A 25,944-nucleotide genomic window follows, 5' to 3' on the forward strand; every position below is an offset into this window, starting at 1 on the left:
AGCTGCCGCAAGCGAAGCAGAAGTGCCTGGCTGCCTTTGCTGAGTCCTTTCCCGACCCAGTTTCTCCAGCAAAGAGTTTTCAGAAGCTTACACTATATTCTCAGAGCCTTTGCGGGGAGTGGAAGACAGTGTTCGGGGCTGGGAGGAACCAAGTCCGGAATGGCTGGGATTGGGTGGGTGCTCAGGCTAACAACCCTTAAAATTCCTTAACAACAGCAAGGGGAATTGCCAGGATTGCCGTCGCTAAGCAATGCCATCTCGCTTTACAACTGCATTGCTTAGTGATGGAAATTCCGGGTTCAATTACTGTCATTAAATGAGGATTACCTGTAATACAAAGCTCTGCAATTGATTACGGGGAATTTTTAATATATTCCTGGAGGTAAGTCACATTCAACATAATGGGACTTAACCTCTGAGTATTTAATGTGATCAAAATCATTTTTTTTAAAAATGGAATCACTAAAAGATTAAAACTCTGGTGTTACAACTTAATTTACATCTTTCTTGCTAATTGTTTTTCGTATATTTTTTAAGTAGGGCTTCAAAACTGATCACTAAAACAAATTAATTGACAACTGTGTTTTACTATGTCTAAGCAAATATATTTTATGGAATGTTTTAGGGTAACTTGATGTGTATTGATTTAGGAAAATCGTACAGCTAGGGATCATATACTAGGAATATCCACTCAGTCGTCTTTTTTGCTCTGCCTTGCTTGGTCCAGCGTGAATACCACAGAAGTATAAAACAATAGCAAACTGACTTTAGTTAGAGAAACTAATGTTAAACCTAGAACTTTCAAGACGTAATGAGGCTGGGCAGAATCGTTTTCATGAAATAAAAAATCAAGAACTGTTGTCCACTGGTAAATAACCCTGGGGGCAAATTTGCATGAATTGTTAAACCACTCTGTGGTTAATATGAACATATGGGCAGCTTCCTTATCCCTGTCTTGCTCAGCTCTTTAACCATGATCATTGGCTTCTCTATACTGCGGACGGGCAACCAACGTGATCCCCCAGAACCAACAGATAGATCCCTGAAATTCAGCAACAAAATACACAAATTTGGGTAATATGTTTGTGATAAGATTTGTAATTATTTTTAGTCAAGAACAACTATTGATGAAATAAAAATTGTAATTTGTTCTGATGATTTTTATCCAAGTGTGTGAAGTAATATGGACAAGCTGGTATTGTGCCATACACTTCAAAATATCTGCTTATCTGTTCCTTTGATCTTTGGACATTCCTTAAACCCAGAAGGCTAGTTTAAAGTTGGACTAGTTTATGGTAATCCAATTTAGTTTATTTTTTTACATGCTTCCATAAAATGGGAAAGTGGGTTTAATAGGGCCATGGTAATTTCTTTGTAAAGTGCATGAATGCACAAATTGAAGCCCACTAAAATGTTGCTCTGCAGTGCAGTAACTTGCTCCATTTAGTGAAACCTCTTTGAAGGAGCTTTGATGGACAGCATACATTCTGTCTACCCCCTTCCCATTTTATCCTCCAACAAGTCTGGGAGAGAATTTAGACCTAGTGAATAAATAAAAAGAGAATGACTATAGCAAGTGAACGTGATCCCAGATCTTCAGTCCTTGTTTGACAGAGGTGGGATGCTGACAAGTGCTAGACCAAACCAAGTTCAGAAGGGAGTAGATGTTTCAGCAAATATTTTAAAGTATAGAGTCATATTGAAGTGGGTTAATGAGTGGACATAAAGGAAACCAACAGCCAAAAAGCTATTAAAAAAAAGTTCACACCAACAACATTTGAAAAAGGGCATGGTGTTTAGATGTCTCTGTGCCAATGCTATACATCTCTGAGCCAAAAAAGGAAAATTGGAGGGCTTGGTTGTAAAAAGGACTTAGATAAACTGGGAATAAAAGAAACTGGTACAACAGAGAAGATGCAAACTTCATTGAAATGACAGGGAAGGATATACTAGGACAGTGTTGCTGAACCTTGGCAACTTGAAGATGTCCAGAATTCTGAGAGCTGAAGTCCATGCATCATCAAGTAGCCAAGGTTCAGCAACACTCTACTAGGAGGTTGCTCTTTATATCAACAAGGCTAAAAAAGCTACTGTACTAGCAAACCAGATTCTGTCACAGAATCTCTGTAGATGGCAATATTGAGCCACAAATGTAAATGAGATCTAAGGATATGCTATTACCTACTTAATCAAAAAGCTGAGGCTGATCTTGCAATAGTGAAAGACATGATGGAGGCATACAAAGACATTTATATAATGGGGGACTTCATTGCCCACTCAGAACATTCCTGATCAGGCTATAACAAAGAAACCAAGTTTCTATGTTTATGTTCATTTAGGATATGCTAAATGACTCTGGTTAAGAACAGTTGGCATTGACAAGAGAAGCGACAACTCTAGATTTAATCCTAAAACGTAATTCTGACTGATCAACTGCTATGGGATCAGCGGAAACTGACCATAGTGTTATTGCACTCAAGCATAAAGCAATGCACATTGAGGCAACTCTCCCGCCAACTTTTCATTTGCAAGACCATACAGGGATCGTGAGGCATAGCGGCCAGCTTAATGAAGATAAAAATTTAATCTGGCAGCTAGGAAAAAAAAGTGCAAATTCAAGGCTAGCAATTGTTAGGAAAAGCACTAGGAAAACAAATAGATGTGTAAATATTGTAAAGGCCTCACATAAATTGTTGCTATACCTGCACCTGAAATACTGTGTGCAGTTCTTGAAAAAGTACAAAGACAATCAAAATGTTCAGAAGGTGCAAACATCCCTGTGAGAAAAGATTCTCTACTCACAAAAAAAAGCAGGGAACATGTGTGATATGTATAAAACTGTTCATAGCGTGGAAGAAGCAACTAGGGATATTTTTTCCTCTAAACACCAGGACCAGAGTCTATTCAGTGAAGCTAATTCAGAGGAGAATTGGAGCAAAGAAATATTTCTCCACACAGCAAATAATTAACTTTTAGAATGAATCCCAACAAGGCCTGGTCATGGCTACTAAGCTGGATAGCTTTAAAGGGGTTAGGATAAATTCATGGGCAGCAGGTGTGGTGCTTTTGAAGACTCAGAATTATTTCTGAGTTGGGGTAGTGTACCACCAAGTACCTTTTCCCAGGGCAACAGTGGTGGGAGACGAGTAAGTCTCCATTTCCTGCTTGCAACCATCACAGGGGCATCTGCTTGCCCTCTGAGAAAAGCAAGAGAGTTCCAATGACCTTGCCTTGACCCAGCAGGACTACTTTTCAGTTCGTGTGATACTGACGGGTGACCATTGCTGGCTCAGACTTTGTCCCTTTTGTAACTGCCATGAACCATTGGCGGGTCCCTGTATCTAACTCAAGTGCTTGGGTGGACCAGAATTTCTTTTCCTGAGGGGGGGAGGGGGGAAGAGTCTGCCTAAAAATGTGAGGAAGAGAAATTAAGAACTATCCAAGATCTATCCCAGCATTGTACTGTCCCACAAAGGCCAGCTAAGCCCACAATAATGTGCACACATTTTATTAAAACTTCCTCACCGGGGTGGGGTGGGGGGGACTTCTCTGAAAGATGCAATTGCTCACCTTAAACTGTTTGCTGTGACTCAAAGTTCTACAGCTTATTTATTTCTAGGCTGGCTCCCAGAAGAAGTAATTCTGCCAGTTGGGGTAGTGGGGGACCTTTCCTTGCAATTTTTTTGTTCACAATTCCGTCCCCTAAGAATTGGCAGCCCAAGGGGTCAGCTACCCAACTCCTTAATTGTTGTCCTTGGAAGAGAAAACCAACAAGCCAGCTCAGAGGTGTTTCATCTCTTGGCACGTGATGTCTGTGAAGCCATTATTTCATTGCAGTTAAAAATGAGGTGGGAAATTCCATGAAGAAAGCCTCCTATTCATGCCACACCCAGCTATACCTCACCCAACTATTTCAGTTCATTAAAAAAAAACTTAAGCATGCCAAGTGCTTAAAGTAATATGTAATAAAGTAATATAAAGTAATATGCCTTAACTCATACCACGCTGGCACTCCTTTGAAGTTTGCGGCAAAAGGTTTAAAATCACTAAAACGTAGAGGTTTAACTAGAGCAGTGTTTCTCAACCTTGGCAACTTTAAGATGTGTGGACTTCAACTCCCAGAATTCCCCAGCTAGGCTGGCTGGGGGATTCTGGGAGTTGAAGTCCACACATCTTAAAGTTGCCATGGTTGAGAAATACTGCCCTAGAGTGAATAATAAAAAAGGAACATCCTCTAGCAGAGAGGCTAGATGGACCAGAACTTGCCATTATTAATCACTGTTGAAAATGTTGCTTTCTACTTTGCAGGCTTTCACATGCTACAATACCTTCTTGCTGTGGAGCTGCTTAGCACAAATAAGCTCAGAGGCTGTTCTTTGCACTCTCTGCCTTCAACCAATGTTTTCTAAAATTTCCATTGCTGTTACACTTACTGTACCCTGTATGTAATTGCAACTGAACTGGAACTGCTATACTTTCTTCCTGTTGAACTACACATTTTGTAGTACAGAAAGTTATATAGCCAGTTGCCCTTACTAGCCTGCCCAGCACTTGAAAACTGCCATTTATCTGATGATCCACCAAAGCTCCTGCTATAATACACTGCTTATCTTGATGGCTACTGAGAAGACCTTGGTTGAAATATATGCAGATTCATCAGCTTCAAGAGGAATCTTACTAAGCTTTGGGGTTCTAGCTCACCATTGGGATGACCTTTTGAAGACTGTACCAGTGCTTTTTGAGACAGTCTTGTGCCCAATTATTCAAATATATTTATGGATTAATCAAGAAATGTCTAGCTTGAAAAATGCCCCATGTGGGGAAAGCATCAGCACCTGATCATTCGAGCGTTCACACAATCACAGTCAAGAGGCTGGGATTCCTTTAACTGTTTAATGAAGTGAAATGAACTGTACAGAAGTAAAGCTGCAAATGGAGAGTTCCCGCTCAAACCTACTTAAAACTACATTCCCTTAGTTTGTTCCCTTTCCCACGAAAGCATGTCACCCCCCCCTCCCATCAAGGTGGTGTTCCTGGTGTATCTCAATTCATTGTCCTTGATGTTTTCCATAGCTATAATAATCCACTTCACACTCCAACCTCACACCCCCTCCCATCTGGCCACACAGAGTTTACACCATTCACAAGGAAATGATGGCAGATCCTCCAATAAGGGGTTCTGTGAATCCTTTGATCGGGTGGGTCTGACAGTGTCACTCGTAAAGGTATCTCAGCTATAGACACAGATAACCCCAGCCTCAATTCTCAGTATTAGATTAGAGATGCATACTTTTCTAGCCCTCAACCTTTGAGCAGAATGTTAAATCACAGTGAAGTAGATTTTGGCTGGACATCAGGAAGAACTTCCCAGCAGGAAAAGCTGTTCAACAAGAGAATAGACTTCTTCACTTAGTAGACTCTTCCTTGCTGGAGAGTATCAGGAAGTATCTCTGGCCAGAGAACTCAGGCTGTGCACCAATAGCCCAGTCTGGTGTTTGGAGAGCTACTGGCTATTGGTGTATTGGATTAATACTAAGCTAGTTGTACCAGTGGCCTGGTTTAGTTTAAGACAACTTCCTATGCCTCCATATACATTCTGACCACCTGGGACTATTGGTTGACAGCCTTTTGGAAAAGTAGGTGGAAAAATCACCTTCACATAGGCATTCACACGCACCCCCGAGAAGGAGCAAAAATACAGAGAAACTGACACCTACCAGGCCATATCCTTTTATTATAAAATATATTTCATATTGCTGTTGTAAAAATTACATTTCACATTTCTTGTTTACAATAAAAAATAATACTTGGAAGACAATCAAAATAAAAGCTCCAATTAGATAGCAATTCACGATACAACAGATTCCCACTCCCCTTAGGTTTGATAGCATATCACCATCCAAAGAGCAGCGGTTTGCAGATTGCAACAACTATCCAGCCACTCCTACCTTCATGCCTTTTTTTTTTTCAAAATTTCTCATATTTTAAGCAAGAAGTTCAAAAAGCCATACTCACCACCTTAGTCCTTAATAATCAAGTTCAGAAAACCAACTGAGTAGCTTGGCTTTAAGGAGATCTTAACAACTGTGGTTTTAACAGGATTACCATTCTTGATATTCTAAGAAGGCTAGTTCTAGGGGCTTCCTCCTCACCTCTGCATTGCTCTTTGTAGAAAAAAATTGCCGCTGATAGGGCCAAGGTAGTTTCCTTGCTCTCTACCCAATGAATGCCCTGCACTAGAGTTAATGTGTGCACTCAGTTTTAGGGGAGAGTTGTATCTGTGCCTAGAATTGCATGTTGATCCCAGAGGGTGAGCTGGCAAACTGTCTCTACATGCCTAACAAGGCATGCCATTCACACACATCTGCACTCAGTACACATATATACACCGTTGTGCAACCATATAGCCCTTTTATTTGGAAATCAATTCCACTTCTCCTATTAGAATGCAGACACTTGTTTTATTTGGCCACATGAAATTAATTGGATTTTGGAGTTATACATCCAAACCTCATCGAGGTGTTCTGGTTTCCATCATCCCCAGTCTCCATGCTGGTTAGTAATTTTGAGAGCTGGAGTCCAACACAGCTGCGGGGCACCGGGTTGGTGGTATTTCCAGTATGCCGATTTTGCTACACATTTGTGGCTTTTGTTTGAAATAACGAATTCAAGGGTTCACAGTGCATAGCATGAATAGAAAATAGGCCCCAGTTAGTGCTAATAAAATGGTTTATATATACGTGCACACAAGTCACAATTCCCCCCATCCCCCTCAAAAAACAAGAAAAGGGTTACCCAGCCCACAGTGGTATTCACAGATCTTAGATCGAGTTAATTTTTAAGAAACGGGTATAGATCTATAAATTGTTCCTGTAATCCAGTGTTTCTCAACCTCAGCAACTTTAAGCTGTGTGGACTTCAACTCCCAGTGTGCTGGCTGGGGGAATTCTGGGGACTGAAGTCCACACAGCTTAAAGTTGCTGAGGTTGAGAAACAGTGCTGTAATCCAAAGTAGCTAGAATCAACATGGAAGAATTAAACACTGCACCGTTCGTTAATTCAGAAGAGAGGACCACGGAATGATTACTATATTAAAACTAAAATCCTCTGGCAACAGAAATGCACCAACGTCCTTAATCCAGCAAGAAAAGCAAAACCTTAGCTAACCTCAGTTTAGGGAGCTGCACTCAGTATGCAGAGGGTACTGATGCATCCTATTGAACCGGGAGTACGGAGAAAGACTGTCCTCTCACTACCCAAAGGTTCTGTGCGAAACCAATGGAAAAGCTAGCCATCTTTCAAGTAATTAGAAAGACTGGGCTGGACAAAAAAGGGGAAAAGGAGCCAGCCTAAATATTTGAAAACTCTTTTTCTTTTGCTACTTTCAAAGCCAGGAGAAAAGCCTCAAACAGTCCCATTTGTGAGATGGCAAGCCCTTTTTAATTTCCACAAAAGAATAAAAAGTAGCGGCTTAGATATTGATATTCAATTAGGGATCTCTTTCATTCTCTCTTTGGGTTCTGAAATCCTTGCCAATGCCAGCCTCCTGTAACATGATCATGCAGAGTGGAAAGAGACTATTCTCTGCAAAAGCAGGGAGAGAACTTGTTCAGGGCCCTAATGGGCTGTTACTTAACAGAAGATGGTGCCTCAAACCTTGCCCTAGCCCAGACAGGGGCAACCTTCCCTCTCTGCCCAGATGCCATGCCAATGCTTCTTCCATGTCAAACACCAAGCAAAGCACTGGGCCCAGCAGACAATTCTCCTCGCTTTGCACATGCAGGTTACTGCTGCGGAGAGCAAAATGGGGGGCTGCAGCATATTGCTAAAAAGGAGCAGAACAGACAATCCAGTGAGCAGAAGGTGCAGAGATGAATTAAGAGAGGGCACCTTAGACTCTTGCTTCTGAATGATGACTAATTACATATGCAGGCCACCAAAATGGCTGGGACCAGCAAGAACGGAGGCAGACGTTGTTCACATCTTGTTCCTTATTTCCTCAAAGCTTCCCCCACCTACTAATACAAGCCTGCTGCCTTCTATGAAGGCAGTGTTCTCAACCTTGGCCACTTGAAGATGTGTGGACTTCCAACTCCCAGAATTCCCCAGCCAGCATGGCTGGCTGGGGAATTCTGGGAGTTGAAGTCCACACATCTTCAAGTGGCCAAGGTTGAGAAACACCATATGAAGGGAAAACAGGATGGTCTCCACTGCAAATACAACATTTACAATACCAGCAGGGATGAAGCAGTATTTCCTAAAATTGCTTCCTTCCAACTTTCCCTTTCTGGGGGGAGGGTATATTTGGGGTGAAGAAGGGAGAGAATTATATTCCAAAGTTTCTTTGTTAAAAAATAGAGAGAAATATAGACACAAATAAAATAACTGACATATATTGTCCAGTCTAATTGTACTGCCCAGCTCATGAAATAAAGTGTAAAAGAGAAGGGGGAAAACATATCCTATTTTTTTAAAAAAAATACTGGTAACAACTAGATTCCTATGAAAGGCTAGTTTTTCTTTTCACCCTCCAAAATTAAGTGCTATAAAAAAAATGGGGGGGGGCGGGGAATGAGGCATTTGAGAAAGGCTGGCTTTTTGTCCAAAAAAGAGGACAGCATTTACTGCATGCTTTGCTGATGGTTAGGCTCCTAACCTTACCAGCAAATGGCACATATTCCTTTGACACCATAGTAAAAGGAGTAACAATTTGCTTCCAAGAATCTGCCGTAAGCATAGCAAGGATATCCTACACTCCAGAGGCTTCAATGTTTCACTGCTTATCCTTTTATAGGACTTTTTCTCCCCACGACTTCTTAATCACATTCTAACAACAGCCCCCACAAAAAAACACTACTTTTTGTAAGCAAGACCCAGACTTCTGCCACTGAAGAAACTGATCTTCCAACCTCAAATCTGATGGCCCTAAAGATACTCACTCACTGCTCCCTGCTGATTCAACAAGAAATTGAGAGATGTTTCTCTGAATCAGAAAGGGAAGAAACAATTTTACTCTAATACAAGGATCCACCCATACCAGGATGGCCAAAGCAGAAGGAACTGTTAAAAATGTTGACACTTTCAAACATTAATGTTGATTTGGGGAGATCTAATTTTAATCAGGGCTAGTCCTCAATACTCAAATTTTCAATGTCAAATTTGAGCCTTACTTGTCTTGGAATTTGAGGAGAAATGGCTTTGAAATTCACATGTTCCCTCTGAGAATTATTTGGAGGAACACCAACCTGCATAAGACTGGCTCTGTATCTTATCACTTTGGTCTGTAAGACACGCCACTTGGACAGTTAGTAAGACCAGCTTGAAGAAAGATAGCTACAGAAAAAGTGGCCAAAATCCCCTTTATAAAAATTATTTGAGCTTCTGATGGCCACAGATCAGGGCAATGCAGTGATATCACTACAGTGAGCAATTTTGAAGTTCTTGGCCCATCCTTGTATGTTTAATAATATTTTCTCTTTTTAATAAGAGGATTTACCAGAATCAACTCTGTCAGGCCTCCCAAATGTTTTATCTGTGTTATAGCTTAGTCCAAAAAAAGATAAAAGCAATTGCAGTGCCCTAAACCTCCAAACGTTAATGACTCTAGCTTGGAGCCGCAAATGGTGCGCTTCTATTTTAGGAGAAGACTGCCTCTAAACAAGGGACCAATCATGGAGAGTTGCAGACTTGAGTCCAGAGATTCCCTTCTCTGCCTGGCCTCAGGGACAGAAAGAACCACTGAAATGCTTCCTTGGGAGGAAGAATGGATGCCAAAAAAGAGAAAATCTGGCTGACTGCAAGAGCAGGGAAATTTTGAGCCAATGGCATCAGTATCTAACCTAAGCAACATCAAGCACAGGCCTCTGCAAAGAAGTATCCATCTTCTCTGGATGAGTCAGGCCATTCATCCACTTGCTAAATCATCACTCCATAATGGCAACTGGCCACTCTGCTTGGCAGTGACTATCACTCAGACAAGTGAACCAAGATGGTTCACAACAAGTAGTTCTAGACTTGGACATAACAGGAAACAGGCTGGTAGGTCAAGCCCCTCCTGTATTCTGCAATGGGAACAAGCCAAAAATTTTGTTGCCACAGCCACTAATTGTGGTAAACTCATCTCTTGGTTATGGGCTGTCTTTGGTGAGATCAAGTTGTACTTTTGAAAGGGCTAGATTTGTCTCTCAGGACCAAGGGCTTGCTTCTGTTCAGCGATCCCTGCTTTTATGGGATCATTTCAATGTCTCCCAAGAACAAACTGAAACAGCGGCGGAAGTGAGAGGAATAAATGTAATCACTGAGTATCTGGGATGGGGAGGAAAAGGCTTTAAGTTTCTGCTGCAGCTAAAAACTAGTATTTCATCTAGGACTTCTTCCTCCAAATTGCCATTAGTGTTTTGGCAAGGAGCATAATTTCCAAAGCCAAGCTCCTCATCTTTTAAGTCCTAAGACATTTATCACTGAAATCAGACTACTGTGATCCAAAACTTTGCATTTAAGTAAAACCCCCACATTTTATTATAAACCTGAAGCTTCAATTGAAATACCTCTTATCTGAACATCAATATTCCCAAAGTCCCTATTCAGAATTTGCACTATATAAATCTGAGTTCAATTTTAATTTTCAAAAAATTTGTAATTTGTACAAATTAATTTGTAACTAATTACAAGATCAGTTAAGCATCTATCGGATATCCAAGCTAGAAAAATAAAATCTGACATACTGTGAATATTATGCACAAGATTACAAAAGAGAGAGAGAGAGAGAGAGAGAAATCAACAAGCACCAAAAATATACATAATTCCTTTTCAAACTCTTCCACCCATCCCTTAAAGTACCCTCAAAGAAATAAAGGGCTCACATTTTTATATAAAGAAATCATAATTCTCCAGGACATATAGTTCAGTTGCTATTTTACACAGAGAGATTTATCTCTTTAGTTTATGGCTCATGATTATCAAAACGCTTCAGGAGAAGGAGGCAGAGGACCAACTTCAAAGCAATGTAAATACCTACTGATATACCTCATTTTCCGTTCCCGTTATCTTTACACTTTGCACCATATAGACGGTGCAGCTATTGGTGTTGCCATTTTACATCCGCAAAATGAAAACAAGCCAAACCACATGGCTTCAGAAATGGAGGAACTTATTTCCCCATTAACCAAACTGATGACTCATTAGTAGCAGTGACAATAACTTCTATGGTAAAGCCAGCCATCAAATTTAACTAGGCTCTCCACTGAAGCAGCATTGCACCTACAACTGTATAATGCATTTTTGAGTTTTCCAACTTTGAATGTAAACTTCCACACACCATCCTCCAGCACATCATTTGCAGCCCTGAGAGCCCCCACCCTCCTGAGTGGACAGGGCTGAAAAGTCCAGATCCATTTTAATTTGGGAAATTTAAGGAGAGAAATGAATGGCTTAGGCCAACAGATGCCAAGGCACCCATAATACTCCGTAAAATACCCATTGCCTCAGAAGTTCAGCCCTTCCTATTCTGTTGATGTCATATGGCTAACTACCACCCACTGCAACATCCATCAGACACTTGGTATGGGATTATATTCCCCCATCTCACTGAGACCCTGCCTGGCCCACCTTCATGCCCCCAGATAAACACACAGACACAGAGGGAGATATTTGCATGGGGATCTGTCTACGTGAATCCTGATGTGTACATGCTAAACTGGACAGAAAATCCAAGGAATAATTGTACAGCTTGGCTAACATACTTTGGATTTACACAGTCCCTTGTGCAGATGATACAACTGACACCAAGTGTGAAGGCAAAACAAGTATATTGAGAGAGCAGGCAAGCATTTCCAATTCCTCTCTCTCACTGCACTTTAACCCGAACAGTTATAACAAGAATAATTAGAGGCAGAAATCTGGCAGGGGGATACATTATCACAATTTTCCAGTTTTTGAGGCCAACAGGTGATGAAGTAAATACAAGTTTATAATGATGGTATTATTAGTTATTACTTCAACCCTCCCTCCCCCACCCCAGAAAATATTCAGTGTTTTTTTCTGATGGCTCAAGTATTTTTGAAAATTGTACACATCAAATCCCAACCAGTTCTAAGACAATGCTGGCCTCTTCACCTACTATTTCCAACACAGAGATTTATCTCTGCATCACTCCCAGTTTGCAAGAGGCCTCCATTCTTTTCTTCGAACTACATGCTGAGACGGGGGAGTATAGATTCTGGATCTAACGTCACTCATGGCCAGGAAGATGGGGTGGAAACAATGAATGGGGCGGCAGGGCAAAATAAGCTGTCATTCCAAGAAACTGAACATGGACCAGCATGCCCTGCAAAACAGCTCAGGCTTCTGACATGCAAATCTTGGAATGCTGCTTCACTGATGTTCAAAGGCTTAGACTGCTGGCACAGGTGGGCTGACCCTGAAGAGGAAGGAAGAACACGATCATGGCTTTTATGCTATGCTACATTGCTCATTATCTGTTTGCTCCTATGATAATTAAAAAACAAATGAAACTGGCCAACTGCATGACCATTCATAGGAAACTCAATTAATTAAATATTAAGCATGTAATTCTCCTCTGGAAGCTAGGCCTGATTTGGGGAGCCAAATAATAACAACACAGAGGAACACGAAGTTGTAAGAAAAAAAAAAATCCTAGCCGCACCACTAAAAAGGTAATATGCACAAGTCCAATTTATACTCCAGAAAATATTCCCACTGTTGGAGAGCCAAGACTGACACAGATCTTTGCTTGAAAGCACACTGTGGCGAACTTCAGTTTACTGCCACGTAGTGTGTAGAGCGGCAATGGGAAGACAGTGACGTTCCTATGGTATCCAGGTAATGAAAGTTGCATTGCAGATGCTCAAGATACGGTGCATCTTAAGCCCAGTTATACCAATCAATAGTTCTGTGCAGAGATGACTCTTATAGAATGCATTTGGTTTTGGCTTTACAATTGCTAAGAAAAGCCAGAAAAATATTTTTATGTTCCTTCCACTTCATGGTATTTGGAATGGGGGTGGGGGGCAGAAATTGCCTTGCAATTTAAAGCAGTAATTGTTTCCCAACAACAACAACACGAAACAAAACACAAAACAAAACAAAACAAAACAAAACAAAACAAAAAGCAGTGCTCATTTAAGGATGCAAATGGCTAATTCCTGTGCAGGCATCCCAGAGGACTACCAGGGAGACACCGTGTCCATTAGCAGAGCAACTGTCCTCATCCACTAATAACAGTTCCCTTCCTGTCCTCGTTTTGCACTCTCTAAATGGTTAAGTGACTTCAGGGGAGGTGAAACAGGTGCTCCTCTGCTCCATATTGCAGTCATTGATCCAACCACACAGCCAACGTCACCCTCATACCGGGGAACAGATCAAAGTTCTTTGGTCCCTGGACCCACCTAGAAACAAGTCTGTAAGATATATCGAGCAATCAGCTTTTTTTTTTTTTGCCTTTGTCCCCCTTATTTACAGATAGAAAGGGAGGCTCTGTGTTATTTGTCGGTTTAAAAAAGAAAATGTGTGTAGAAAAAGCTTCCCCACAAAACACTGAACATTAGAAAACCTGGCAGACGTAGACTATACAGAGCTTGGGATAAACACGCGGCTCGCAAGATTTCTGCCAAAGCACCAGGAATTGCTTCCAAGGCCACGGAGCCCAGGACGTGGCAAAAATACAGAGATCTGGCTATTAGCTCTTGGATAACTGCGAGAGAGAGCTCTCTGAGGCTTCCCACCAGAAAGGGGTGTGAATGTAGATACATCCTTCTCAGTCCAAAAATCTCTGGCATGCTTTTTTCCATCGGCAGGCTGTGCACCACTGGTCTCGGTGCTCGATGCCATAAACTTTGCGGCACTTCTTGGCTTCACCACGAACTTTTCTAGAGAAAACCACGGACAGAAAACCAATGAATATGTGTAGCTACTGAGGCCTAAGTCTCTCTCATCTGATACCCTCTCAAATACAAACCCTGGGGCTGAACCCAGGGCCTTCTACCCACAAATCTTGAGGGCTACTGTTCTGTCCCATCCACAAAAGGACTCTTGTTATCCAGCCAGATCTTGCAATGGAGCTTATTCTTGTGTGCGGTAGGTTCACTCAATAAACAGGTAGTCCTTGCTTACCGACCGCTCCTTCAGTGACCACTCAAAGTCACAACAGTGCTGAAAAAGGAGATTTACGACTGATCCTTGAAGTTGTAGCCGCCACAGCGTCCCCACAATCATGTGATCGTGATTCGGGCGCTTCACAACTGGCGCACATTTACAACAGTCACAGTGTCCTGCGGTCATGGGATTGCTATTTGTGACCTTCACAGTCAGTTACCGACAAGCAAAGTTAATGGGGAAACCGGCAGCAAGTCGCAAGTCACGGTCATGTGACACACGCTTAACGACCACAGGTGATTCACTTCACGACCACAGCTGAAACTGACATCATAAGTCGGCATGGTCATGTGACATTCCACTTTATGACCACGTTGCTTAGTAATGGAATTACTGGTTCCAATTGTGGTTGGTAAGTAAGGACTACCTGTACTAAGGAATGGCTCACATGGTTCAAAGAAGCCACAATTGCCACAATCACACATTATCCACCATTTTCCATTCTTATTTTTCCTACAAATAGTAAATAAAGAGATTGTGCTGAAAATGAATCATCTAATTTTATCTATTTGTTAAAAAAATAAAATCAAACCCATTCTGCCACCAAGTTTCAGCAGCACAACCTAAAGGTGTTTTGAAGGCCAGAAAATGCAGGCTGTGGCCTGCCCTCTACTGTAACTCGGGCTGATGAAGCCCAGTGCTGGATGCCCACACAGTACCTAACCATTATGTAGTTTATGGTTTACTGTCTTGTGCAAACCTAGACATTTTGCCTTGGATACAACTGACAGAACATACAAATCTGCCTGATGCTCAATCAGGGCACTGATCCAAAGAACCATAGCCCAAGCTTGTAAACTCCTGCTGGCAGAAGACAGCCAAGATTTCAAGCAGAATGGTCTTCCTCTGCGCCCTTCCCAAGCCAACAGCGCATTTTCAAAACATCTAAAGAGCCACCCCCAACACTCTTTTCTTCTGAGCATATCTGACACCTGTGGTTTCCCAGCCCTGCTTGAAAAATAATTCAGTCTGTCTTCCCCAGCTCTTACCTAGTGCCACTGGGGGCTCTTGGGGGGGATGCAACAATCAGGTGGGATTTCAGCACTGGAGGTGGGGGCGGCTGTTCACTGAAACTCAAGGACCGGCTTCGAACCTGCAAGCAAAAACCTTTTGATTTGTTTGGGTTTTATTATTCTGCCTCACGCTGTTATGGGTGGGTGTGTTGAAAGGCTTTGAAAGGCTTTTCTAGTCAGGTGAAAGTTTTAAAGTTTTTAAAAGCACAGTACATTTTATTTAAATACTTTAAAAGCATTTTCCTCTTTAAAAATATCAAGTGTCCAGATAACTGGTGCCCTGCTGAATCAGAGAAATTCCATCTAGATCAACATTCCTTTTTCCAAGATGACACTTCTGGGAAGAACACAAGCTGCTATTCCTTTGAGGTATGCTGCTTCTCAATGCAGATATTCATTCATGCCTTCTCCAACAAAGCCAGCCACAAATGTGAGTTTTTCACAGCTATATAAAAAGGAAGCATCTACTTTGGTGAGGGAAAAAAGGAGATTTCCTTTTCCCTTTATTCTCATTTTGAAATGTGTTTTTACAGTGCAGGGGCTAGGGGTGGGGTAGGCGTGTAGGGAAGAAATAAGAGGTGGTATTATATTGGAAGGATCCTTTCTCCCATATGCCTTCCCCAACCCAGTGCCATCCAGAATTGTAAGATTCAGAGATTTTGGAAACTGAAGTCCTGGGCAATGCTTTCCAGGTTGGAAGAGGCTGCTATAACTTAATAGCAATTTGATCAGATCTCCTTTCTCCCCTTCCGAACCATTTTCAACTGACCCACCCAATCACACTGTTTCACAAATGCTGCATCATACTCTTAACGGATAGATGCACGCCATCTGCTTGCCTTCTTTTTTTCTCTCTCAGTTCAACTCAAACCACAAGTTCTAAGTTTTGGAAGCTAAAAACGTCCTGTCCAGCAATTTGGATTTGATGTTCTGGAAAAGTTTAGCTTACAAATGCCTTATTTTGGGAGGAAGGGGTGGGGGTGTTTCTCTTTCAGGTTAACAGGCAGTTGAACTCTTCCATTTGCTCATACAGAGAAAAGAAAAACTATTTTTAATTTGTGGCAGCAAATTTCATAAGATAATCATGCACAATGGGATCTTAAAAACCCCAGCTTTCTCAAAACATGCCACCCACCAAATATGTGTAATATATTTATGAAACAACCCTCTGAACTAATCCAGATTCTCTCCTTAGGTATAATAAAAACGCAGACTCACCGGTGAGAGGGTGGGGATGGTTGAGGTCGCAGCAGCCCAGCTGATGCTGGTGAATATGTGTGGGGATACCGGAATCTGAATAGATGGCAGAGCCTGAGTGGAGAAAAATGTCTGCCTTGAGAAATGAAGGGCATTTTCATGTCCGCTCTCTGTGTTCCACCATGAATTTTCTCACACTTAAAATCATAGGGTTGGAAGGGACCTTGGAAGTCTTCTAGTCAACCCCTGCCCAGAGCAGGAATCCTCAGACCATCCCAGCAAAAAGCTGTCCAATCTTTATTTGAAAACCTCCAGTGATGGTGCACCTGTGATTCCAGGAGGCAGGCTGTTCCATTACTTAATCGCTGTCATGGCCAAGAAATTTCTCATTTCAAGTTTGGATCACGCTCGCTCTCGCTCTCTCTCTCTCTTGAGCAGCGTTTTTCAACCTTGGCAAATTGAAGCAGTGAGGACTTCAACTCCCAGAATTCCCCAGCCAGCCATGCTGGGGAATGCTGGCTGGAGAATTCTGGGAGTTGAAGTCCACACATCTTCAAGTTGCCACGGTTGAGAAGCACTGCTCTAGAGCTTCCATTGGTTCTTGTCCTGCCCTCAGGCACTTTGGAAAATAAATCCACACCCTCTTCCCCGTGAAGGCCCTTCAAGTATTGAAAAACTGCTGTCAGGTCTTTCCCCCTAGCCTCCTCTTCTGTAGGCTAATCATGCCCAGTTCCTTTACAGTTCTTTATAGGATGAACACATCCTAACTTTGCATTATTCTCTCTCTCTCTATCCCATTGCTCCAGAAGAATAAGCAAATAGAGAAAGAATATGAATGCTTAGAAAGGTAGTTGCATTTATCTTACTCTTTATTTGAAACTTGAATCATCCACCTTGCTACCACCAGTTTTGGAACTGTCATCCTGCCACTTAACTACCAATCATAACTGAGGGGCTATTTTATTTATTAGGGTGAACAATTCCACAGAAGGCTACAGACAAACTCCAAGCACCTTCAGGAGGAATGCACAGATTCCAAACACTGGCGTGCAGGCGGGCACTGACTTACCTGGTATGCATGGTCAGCCTGGATGTGCCAAAAAGAGCTGGGGGCAGACTGGCTGAGGGCACTGCTGGGCAGATGAGGCTCCAAGGGGGTTGCCTGATCCAGAATGAGAGCCTCTGGCTGAGAGGGAGCCGGCTGGATGACTATGGGAGAGGACCCTGCAGTGGGACTGGGAGCAGCTGCTGAAGGTTCTGGAGGTGCCTCTTCCTTCACTTGCATCTCAGTGTAGTAAAAATCCTCTTCCCGTTTTCTCTGGTCAGAGTTGGCACCATCTCTGCAGGCATTGAAGAAAGAAGGAGATATGGAATAAACCAGATGACTCCCAATTAACATTTCCCAATGTTCTGATATCAGAGATGTAAGAATCTGGTTTTTTTCCCCCCCGAATGTAAAAACAGAGGAACATTTTATTTTGGCAGTTTCCATTCTTACAACCACACAGTAGACAAGTTGATACCATCTCTAGCATCTCTCCATCAGCTCTGCCAATCCTCCTTTGTTCACTGAGATGGAGACACATTTTCTGGTGAATTCTGATGGTTCTGAGATTCCTCTACACTTGTCAGCAGAACCAAGAATTGTTTTATGGAATTCCAGTATATCCTTACTTTCTTTCAGGGTAACATTCCTGCCCATAGACTAGTAAAGAGAAGACTGCAGGACTGAACCTGTCTGCTCCAACAGATGCAACAAGATGGAGTAACTTTTCAGGTACATTTCATCTCTTTTTGGTGCAAAGACTTTTGAAGCAGAACAGTTATCAGGTAAATGCTGACCTTCCCCATGGACTGCAAAACTCCCATCTATCTCCATAAGAAATTAACATCTCAGTTATTCTGGTATTATGGACTATTAAAATAATTTAGCTGCTGAAAGAACAAGTCAACAAGGGAACACTGAATTGAAGAACCAAAACTAAATGGAACTTTAAAAGAAGCAAAGGAAATATTAAAAGCAAAGGAATATTAAGAGATAGGAAAGATATAACCAATTCTCCCCGCCAGAGGGCCCCTCAACCACACGGCAAACATTTAACATGGTTCAGTCACTTCTAGCCAGGTTACCAGGACTGCATTCAGAGCTAGGTTTTAAGCCAGAGAAATAGCTGGCAATACTCAAATCCAGACTAAATCATGTTCTCCAGCTCACAAAAAAACAGAGGCCAACTTGAAATAAATGACTGCCCACCAGAACAAGAACAATACATTATGCTCGTCCAGAAATACCCAATAAATATAATCCCCATCACATCAGAGAATATGATTCACAGACTGATAAACATATTAGGGATCACATATCTGATGGGCAGGTAAGATGCTTGCAAACAACCCCTGTGGCATCTCCCAAGCTCCCACGCACCTACCTTTTTCTTTCTTAAAATTTTCAGTGTTAACTGAGTTGAGTTAAATTTTAACTCAACTTTAGGTTTAACTCAACTTTAAGTTTTTTTACTTCAATTTTAATTCAACTGAGAAGCTGGCATCCTAAATCATTACATGTTAAAGCTAAATGGAATTTTAAATTCTCACAGACGCTCAGGAAGGGCGGATGAATACAGCTTCATGCTTTGTTTAGAACTGGGTCCAACAGCCCCACACAAAAGCGTTCTCACACACATTCTGGGGAGTTACAGGAGATACCATGAAGCTCCTGCACCCATCTGCCCTGTGGTGAATGACTGCTTCATGATTAGCTGCATACACCACAGCAAACATTTTGTAAGCATTGCTATGTGCTTTCAAAATTTCAAATGTACCCAACCCCAAATGGGTAAATATCCCTGATCTGTGCCTTTCCAAATACTGAACTTTGTATCTAGAGCCTGAATCTGACCCAAGGGTAATTTACTGGGTAAATCATATCACCTTTACAGCCTCATAAAGGAAAAGTGGAGTATAATATCAGCTGGGGTGACTGGCAAACAGCAATAAACCCATGGAGTGACCAGAACTGGAATAAAAACGGGGGCCCCAGCCTTCTCCTTTTATGTGGTCAGCAAAGACAAGGGACCATCTGTCTGCAGCACAGCAAAATCCATCTTAAGTCCTGAGTCCTCCTTAGCCTCTAACTTCACCCTCTAGCAACTGTTCATGAGGACAGTCAGTGGAAGGAGCCCACCAAAGGTCCAGATTTGGCATCAAGGCCCCCCAGCTACAGCTCTGAAATATAACTATGTCTACCAGTGATCCTTTCCAGTGTAGCCATGCAAATGTGGTTTACTTGGAACTTAAGGACTTACCCCAGATGCTGGGTCTTCACGTGCCTCTTAATCCCAACAATGGAGCGAAGGACTTTGCCACAGCTGGGCCACAAGCATTTGTACATCACTTTCACTGAGTTCTAGAAGAAATACAACTCTTGGTCAATCAGGGGCCAAAGCTAAGCTGTGCAAAACTTAAATCTTTCAGGATTCTAAACTACGTGGGAAAACACCATTTTTTTCCTTCCTTTGATTCTTATCTCTCTATTGAAGTTAATAGTTCATCCTTCTCAGAAAGACTAAACGATGGCCCAGTTTTATATCAACTTTCTAAAAACAAAAAAAATTCAAAGTGACAGGAAAAATAAGTCACCAGACCTTATTCACATCCAAATTAACCCATTTCCACCATTAGCCATTCAGAGTTAAAACAATTATTAACCAACAGTTGCCAAATAAATTGAGAATTAGGATGGTATCGTGGTTAAGGTGCTGGACTAGGACCTGGAAGTCCCAGTCCCAGGTTCAGGTCCATCTCAGCCATGAAAGACCACTTAAGTCAATTACTTGTCTCTGAGCCCCACCTACCCCATAGGGTTGTTGCTTAGGTGAAAAAGAGAGAGAGCCACACACAATACTGCAATGAGGTAGAAATAGTAACGATGGGGCTCTGATAGTAAAAATACTAATTCCGGGACAGCAGGCTTGTACAGGTACTTTTCTTTCTTGATCTGATTAGGGAGAAATCTGTATTTAGATCTGCAACTTGCATGGACAATTCCTTCACTGTCTTAGGTTCACATCATGTACCTTTCTTTTCCTTGGAGCAGGCTCTTCAAAGAGAAAGGGATCCGAGTCTGTCTCAAAGCCATCATCAGCCCGAGGAGAACTGAAGGCCTCGTTTGAGTACTTGGGGCTGGCCTCTGAGTGTGGGGGAGAAGGGGTGGAGATACCACTCCAGTGCCCACTAGTGGTACTGCTCCCGCCATCCGACATGTCACCACTCTCTTTCCAGGCATCGCAGGTTGCTTGGGATGCTGAAGATAAGATGGGAGAATGGAGAGGTGAATCACCATTTTACTGGGCTCTTGAGCAGTTAACTCGATTCTCTACTCAGCTTAGCACTTTCATCACTTTTACGTAGAGGCACAGATGGAGGAAGGTGGTACTGAATAGAAGAGATGGAACAGCCAAGATTAAATTACTCTTTCAATGGCTAGAGAGGGCTCAGAGGATGATCTGTGCAACTCACTAACGGCTCAAGGGCCAGACGTGAAACAGAAAACCCCAAATTTAAATCCCCACTTAGCCATGAATTTCTGCAGGCCAATCACAGCCTTCCCCTTCAACTACTGTGGTTCATTAAAGCTGCTATGAACATAAACTGGAAGAAAACTGTACCGGCTTAAGTTTCTTGGAAGGAGGGCAGGAAATCAGCATAATAAACAATAATTCCTTGCCCCTCCCAAGGGCTTGCCAACAGAAGTACAACGCAGCAGGAAAATTCGTATTTTCATTCAGTACACAGAACCTGTTTTTTTTTTACTTCGTTAGTGTTTGAGTTTTTAAAACAAATGTAAAATATTCATATTGCAGCTTTTGCTACTAAGAACAGGGAGTCTGAGAAGACGAAAGAAAGTCACCTAAACCTGGAATATTGATTGTACAATGCTTTCTTGTAATTTATTAACTGGGAACAGGGGAGCAGGAAGGAGCTAACAGGTTATTAATAGCTTTATGTTAATATTTCATCTGCAATGGCCCTATTCTATAATATAGAATGTGATAGCCCAGAGGGATCTTATACAAAAGATGCATATTTCTAGATAATCTGCCATTTTTTGAATGTTAGGAAAAACTTTGTAATAATAAAAGCAGTTTGACAGTGAAACTGATTACCAAGGGAGGTGATGATCTCCCCTTCTTTAGATGTAATCATCCAGAAACTGGACAAATGTCTGCCAGGAATGCTTTAAATTTTTGCACTGAGCAGAAGGTTGGGTTCAGTTGCTGAAATGGTCCCTTCCAGCTGGGTTTGAACAGCTTGCTAGACCAGGCTAAAGCAGGGCTGGTTAGTTTGCTGTTCAAGGTGTTAAAATCTAGCCATTAATTTAAATGTTGTGTGAACTAGGCCATTGCATCATGCCATAATACTGTTTATTTCTTTGGATGTGACACTTTATATGAACCTTGGATTCTATGACTATATCAAAAAATGCCCCGGGTTCCCTTTTATATCAAATACAATGGTGCCTTTCCTGGTGTTTTCCTTAAAAAATAATTCTATTGATGCTGGTCATCATGCTGTTATGACTCTTTTTCTGAGGCATTCCATGAACTGATTAAACCTCAACTGAGATTTACTGATAACATTTTCACAATATTACTAGGAAAACAAACTAGGAAGGAATAAATTTCCACAATGGATCCAAACCAGAAGCAACACTATCTTAAGTGCAAATCTTACAGAGGTAAAGAAGCTAGGACTGGACACTTTAAACTGCAAGGGCAGGAGAAAGGAATCACACGGTGGAATTTCCCACCACAGAACAAAGATTGATGATTTCTACCTGCATCATAAAGAGAAAGAGATTCCATCCTAGAAGCAAAAGCAGACAAAGGCTCCAAAGCCTAACTTGATTCTTGTACACGTGAAAGTACTCAAGCACAGTTAAGATTCCAAAGATAGACTAGCACAAATCTTGCTTAGTGCAACCTGAATGGAGCACCTGTATTGAAACTGTATCTTTACACAAGAATACAATACAATTATAGCTAAGAAGTAGAAACACTTGACTCCTGATGACTTTATGGACATGCCCATACAGTTTTCTTGGCCACAGGACAAAAGTGGGTTGCCATGACATTCTTCCAGGATGTTGTTTGGATTTTCCAGTCTAGCCTAAAGCCCTGGTGTTCCCTGACAGCCTCCCTTTAAAGCACTAACCAGGCCCAACCCTGCTTAGCTTCCAAGTCCAAACAAGGTTACAAACTTCTGCCACCTACTTAGACTAGAGTCCTATAAACATTTTCCTAGATAAAACCCCACTGAATTCAATAAAGGTGAATTCATATTTTCATGCACAATATTCATCTGTAAAGTTGGAATTGGGAAGGGAATGACAGGAAAAGCCACATGACGTTCCCCCTCTTCTCAGTTTCTGAAACCTTTTTCAGACCTTCACTGCCAGCCCAGCATGCAGACAAACAATGGTCTGGTTGCCCTCCTTGACTGTGAAGCACCTGCACTTCCCACGCTGGAAGGCTCCTATTTTTAAACAGACACACAAGAGGGTCCCAACAGGCTTATGGGAAGTGCCTCCATATAAAGACACCACCTCCTCTTGGTGCCTATTACTCCCATAATAGGTCTGAGCATCCAACTGGAAACGGCAGCCCAGGGGTTGGATTACATGACCCCCTCCCTCCACTGGGGAATCCAGACACCATTCCTAATTCAGCCAGCTGTTTTTCTAGCAGTTCTCCAATGGCTGGGTGTGCTGGAGGGATTATAGGTAGGGTTTTACTGCTTGCCACAAACAGCCAGTCTCAAGGGATTCTTACAGGCTTCTCACAGAGCATTTTGCAAGACAGGTTCTCCATGATCTTCTTCCTACCTTGTAAATTATAGCTTAACTAAATATGTTATGGCAAAAACACTGAATTTGGATCAAACTTAGCAGGCAAAAGGATATTTAAAGCAAATTGGTGGTCTGAAAGAGGGGTGGTGCATCACCCTTTTCCCACCTGCCAGTCTATCCTCACAATCCCATTCCCAGATTTGAACTTGTCCTCTAAAGGTCCCCTGCCAAGATAGGTGGCAGCATTCAAAAAGCTAAGTAGGACCAAATCTTATTAGTATTTTGATGGAAGACCATCAGGAAGCATCAGGACTGTAGGCTAGGCTGGGAATTCAAACAAATTCCCAGAAAAAGGCATCTTCAGCAACTCACAGCTCAGGCCAGCCAAAGAGTTAGTTCAGCTCACTGACCACCACACAATCTATCTGGCCAATCAGTACTGACTCCCTACCTCTGACATATCACATGCTGAGTTTATAGCCCCCACTCCTGGGCTGTAGCCCCCATTAATTCAGAAATGGTAAAAAAGAGACAAAAGTTTAAAGACTGGGGAAAAGGTTCAAGCACGTACACGCACAAACCAGAATCTGTGAATTGGCCTCCACCCATGTGCATTCTTCTGGTGGTTTGTGAAGCTACACAACTAGGTGCAAATAGTAGTCTAACTATGGGAACTACAGCTTCCTCTTTTCATAGTGACATATCAATGTTCTGGTATATCTTCCCTACATATCCCACAAGTGTTATGTGGTTGCTGGTTTTCAGGCAGCATAACACTATTAAAGCCTTATCTTCAGGCTTGGCTAGGAGAAACATGAGCCAAGAGGTAGGGGATGTGGCAGCTGAAAACAGCCACTCAAGAGAATAGACGAATCATAGAGCTGAAAGGGACCGCAAGGATCATCTAGTACAATGTTTCTCCAACTCAGCAACTTTAAGATGTGTGGGCTTCAACTCCCAGAATTCCCCAACCAGAAGGTCTAATACAACCTTCCACAATGTGCATGAAAACCAATTAAACTGAGAGGTAGCTCTCCAGCATTCTTCTTAAAATCCTCCAGAGATGAAAAATAGACCACCTACACAGGTGGGCTACTTTCATTTTGTACAGATATTACCATCAAGTGTTTCCTTATTTTTAAATGAAATCTAGATAGCTACAACTGGTACACATTATTTGTGGTCCACGTTTCTGTGGCCATGGAAAAGCATTCGTGGCCATCTTCCCTGTAGCTTCCTTTCATGTATTGGAACGTGGCTATTATGTCTCCCTAAGTCTTCTTTTCTTCAGACTGAACATCCCAAGTTCCTTCAGCCTGTTCTCACAGAGTATGTCCTCAAGTCAGCATTTTTCTGTAGTGGAAGCAAGAGAAGGGTAAGAAAATCCCTTTCTCATTTTCTTAGGGGCCAAGGAGGCAAGAGCATTTCAGCACATACAGTCTGTTACCAGTGCTTTGCAGTAGAGAATGGTGAGCATCAAGAAGGTGTCAAGTGTCAGAAGAAAGGTATTCTCTATATGTGCTAGACCTCAATAACTTATAGGACAATCCCTGGGGAAATTTGCTCTTGCATGCTTTATAAAAAGAACAAGAACTACAAAAGTGCCCTACAGATCACTTTTGTTATGCCCCATTCTGCAGCTTTTAAACAGGTCACCAGACAAGAATAACAGACTCACTGTATGGCAGGATAGGGCCAGGGCAGATCTTGGAGGCAGGGGTACACTGAGGGTTCGGAAAATTGTGGGATGCGTAAGAGAGTCAGAATGGCAGACAAAAGGTTTAGTAAAATAATAGGCAAAGAGAGAAGAGCTGGGGGAGGAAAATCTGTCAGAACCCAGAAGGAATCAGAAGGGGACTTGGCTTACTATGATAGACACTTTATTCTTAAACCTCACAGCTGGAATAAAATAAATTCTGGATCTGAACTGGGTACTGCCTAGTTTTGACAAAAGCTTGTCAAGGACAGAAGGAGAAGATATGTGAGCCATTTAACAAGAAGAAAGTAAAAAAGAAATCAGTAGAAATCAGTCCTTGAGAAACACAGATTTGAGGCAAGTAGCCAAGAAACCCAAAAGACCAAAGAAGTAGAGCAGAAAAGTTGGATGTCCCTGAAAGCTGAATTAAATAGTCTGTGTTCAGCCAAGGCACTTAATGCTATTCTACTCCCTTTATTTATATGCTGTTTTCTCTTTTATACAACATCCAAAATTGAATCACAAAGTGGTTAAACAATTAAAAAGTCGCTTGCGAGATGGGTGGTGCAGAAATGTGAGAAATAAATAAATATCAATAAAGCTTACCCCAAAAAAGGCCCACCAACAGAAACTTCAGAATTAAAATACCTAAAACTGAAATCCAGAAGCCTTTTAAACTTCTTTAAACCAAACAAACAAAGGCACTCTATTCCAAAACATCAGCACCACTATAGGCAAAGTTTTGCTCTGCAATCAGTGCTACAGTGTGGAAATTTCATACCCCAAATCACCAATTAATGGAAATTTACTTATGCTAATCAGACTAATTTGCATCAGGTAATTTTTTTTATCAGAAAGTTTTCTGATGTAAGCTGAAAACTGCCCTATGCACATTAACCTAATTTTCCAGTTCCAGATTTTCTGGGAAGCCCACATTGCTGCCTCCAACAGAAGGGCTCACCAAAATACTTTTATGGATAGTCTAAATTCTCAGGTATGTGTATTCAGGAAAAAGCAGA

At 41.8% G+C, this 25,944-nt stretch overlaps 1 protein-coding gene across 4 annotated transcripts in view; it reads right to left on the reverse strand.

The window, feature by feature from the left end:
• Nucleotides 1-5,714: 5,714 nt before the first annotated feature.
• Nucleotides 5,715-25,944, reverse strand: part of ZNF395 (zinc finger protein 395) — a 44,214-nt gene continuing 23,984 nt past the window's right edge. For 3 of the 4 annotated variants that reach the window (XM_063300679.1, XM_063300658.1, XM_063300667.1), the window contains exons 5-10: nt 20,459-20,685; nt 19,688-19,788; nt 17,452-17,722; nt 16,404-16,496; nt 15,162-15,265; nt 5,715-13,886 (exon numbers count right to left, since the gene is read on the reverse strand). In XM_063300679.1, coding sequence (XP_063156749.1) covers nt 13,775-13,886; nt 15,162-15,265; nt 16,404-16,496; nt 17,452-17,722; nt 19,688-19,788; nt 20,459-20,685 — 908 coding nt within the window. In that variant the 3' untranslated portion in view covers nt 5,715-13,774. The remainder of the gene's footprint in view (nt 13,887-15,161; nt 15,266-16,403; nt 16,497-17,451; nt 17,723-19,687; nt 19,789-20,458; nt 20,686-25,944) is intronic. The other variant, XR_010067802.1, reaches the window with a different exon arrangement.

The sequence above is a fragment of the Candoia aspera genome, chromosome 1 (genome assembly GCF_035149785.1).
Source record: "Candoia aspera isolate rCanAsp1 chromosome 1, rCanAsp1.hap2, whole genome shotgun sequence".
Taxonomy (NCBI): Eukaryota; Metazoa; Chordata; class Lepidosauria; order Squamata; family Boidae; genus Candoia; species Candoia aspera.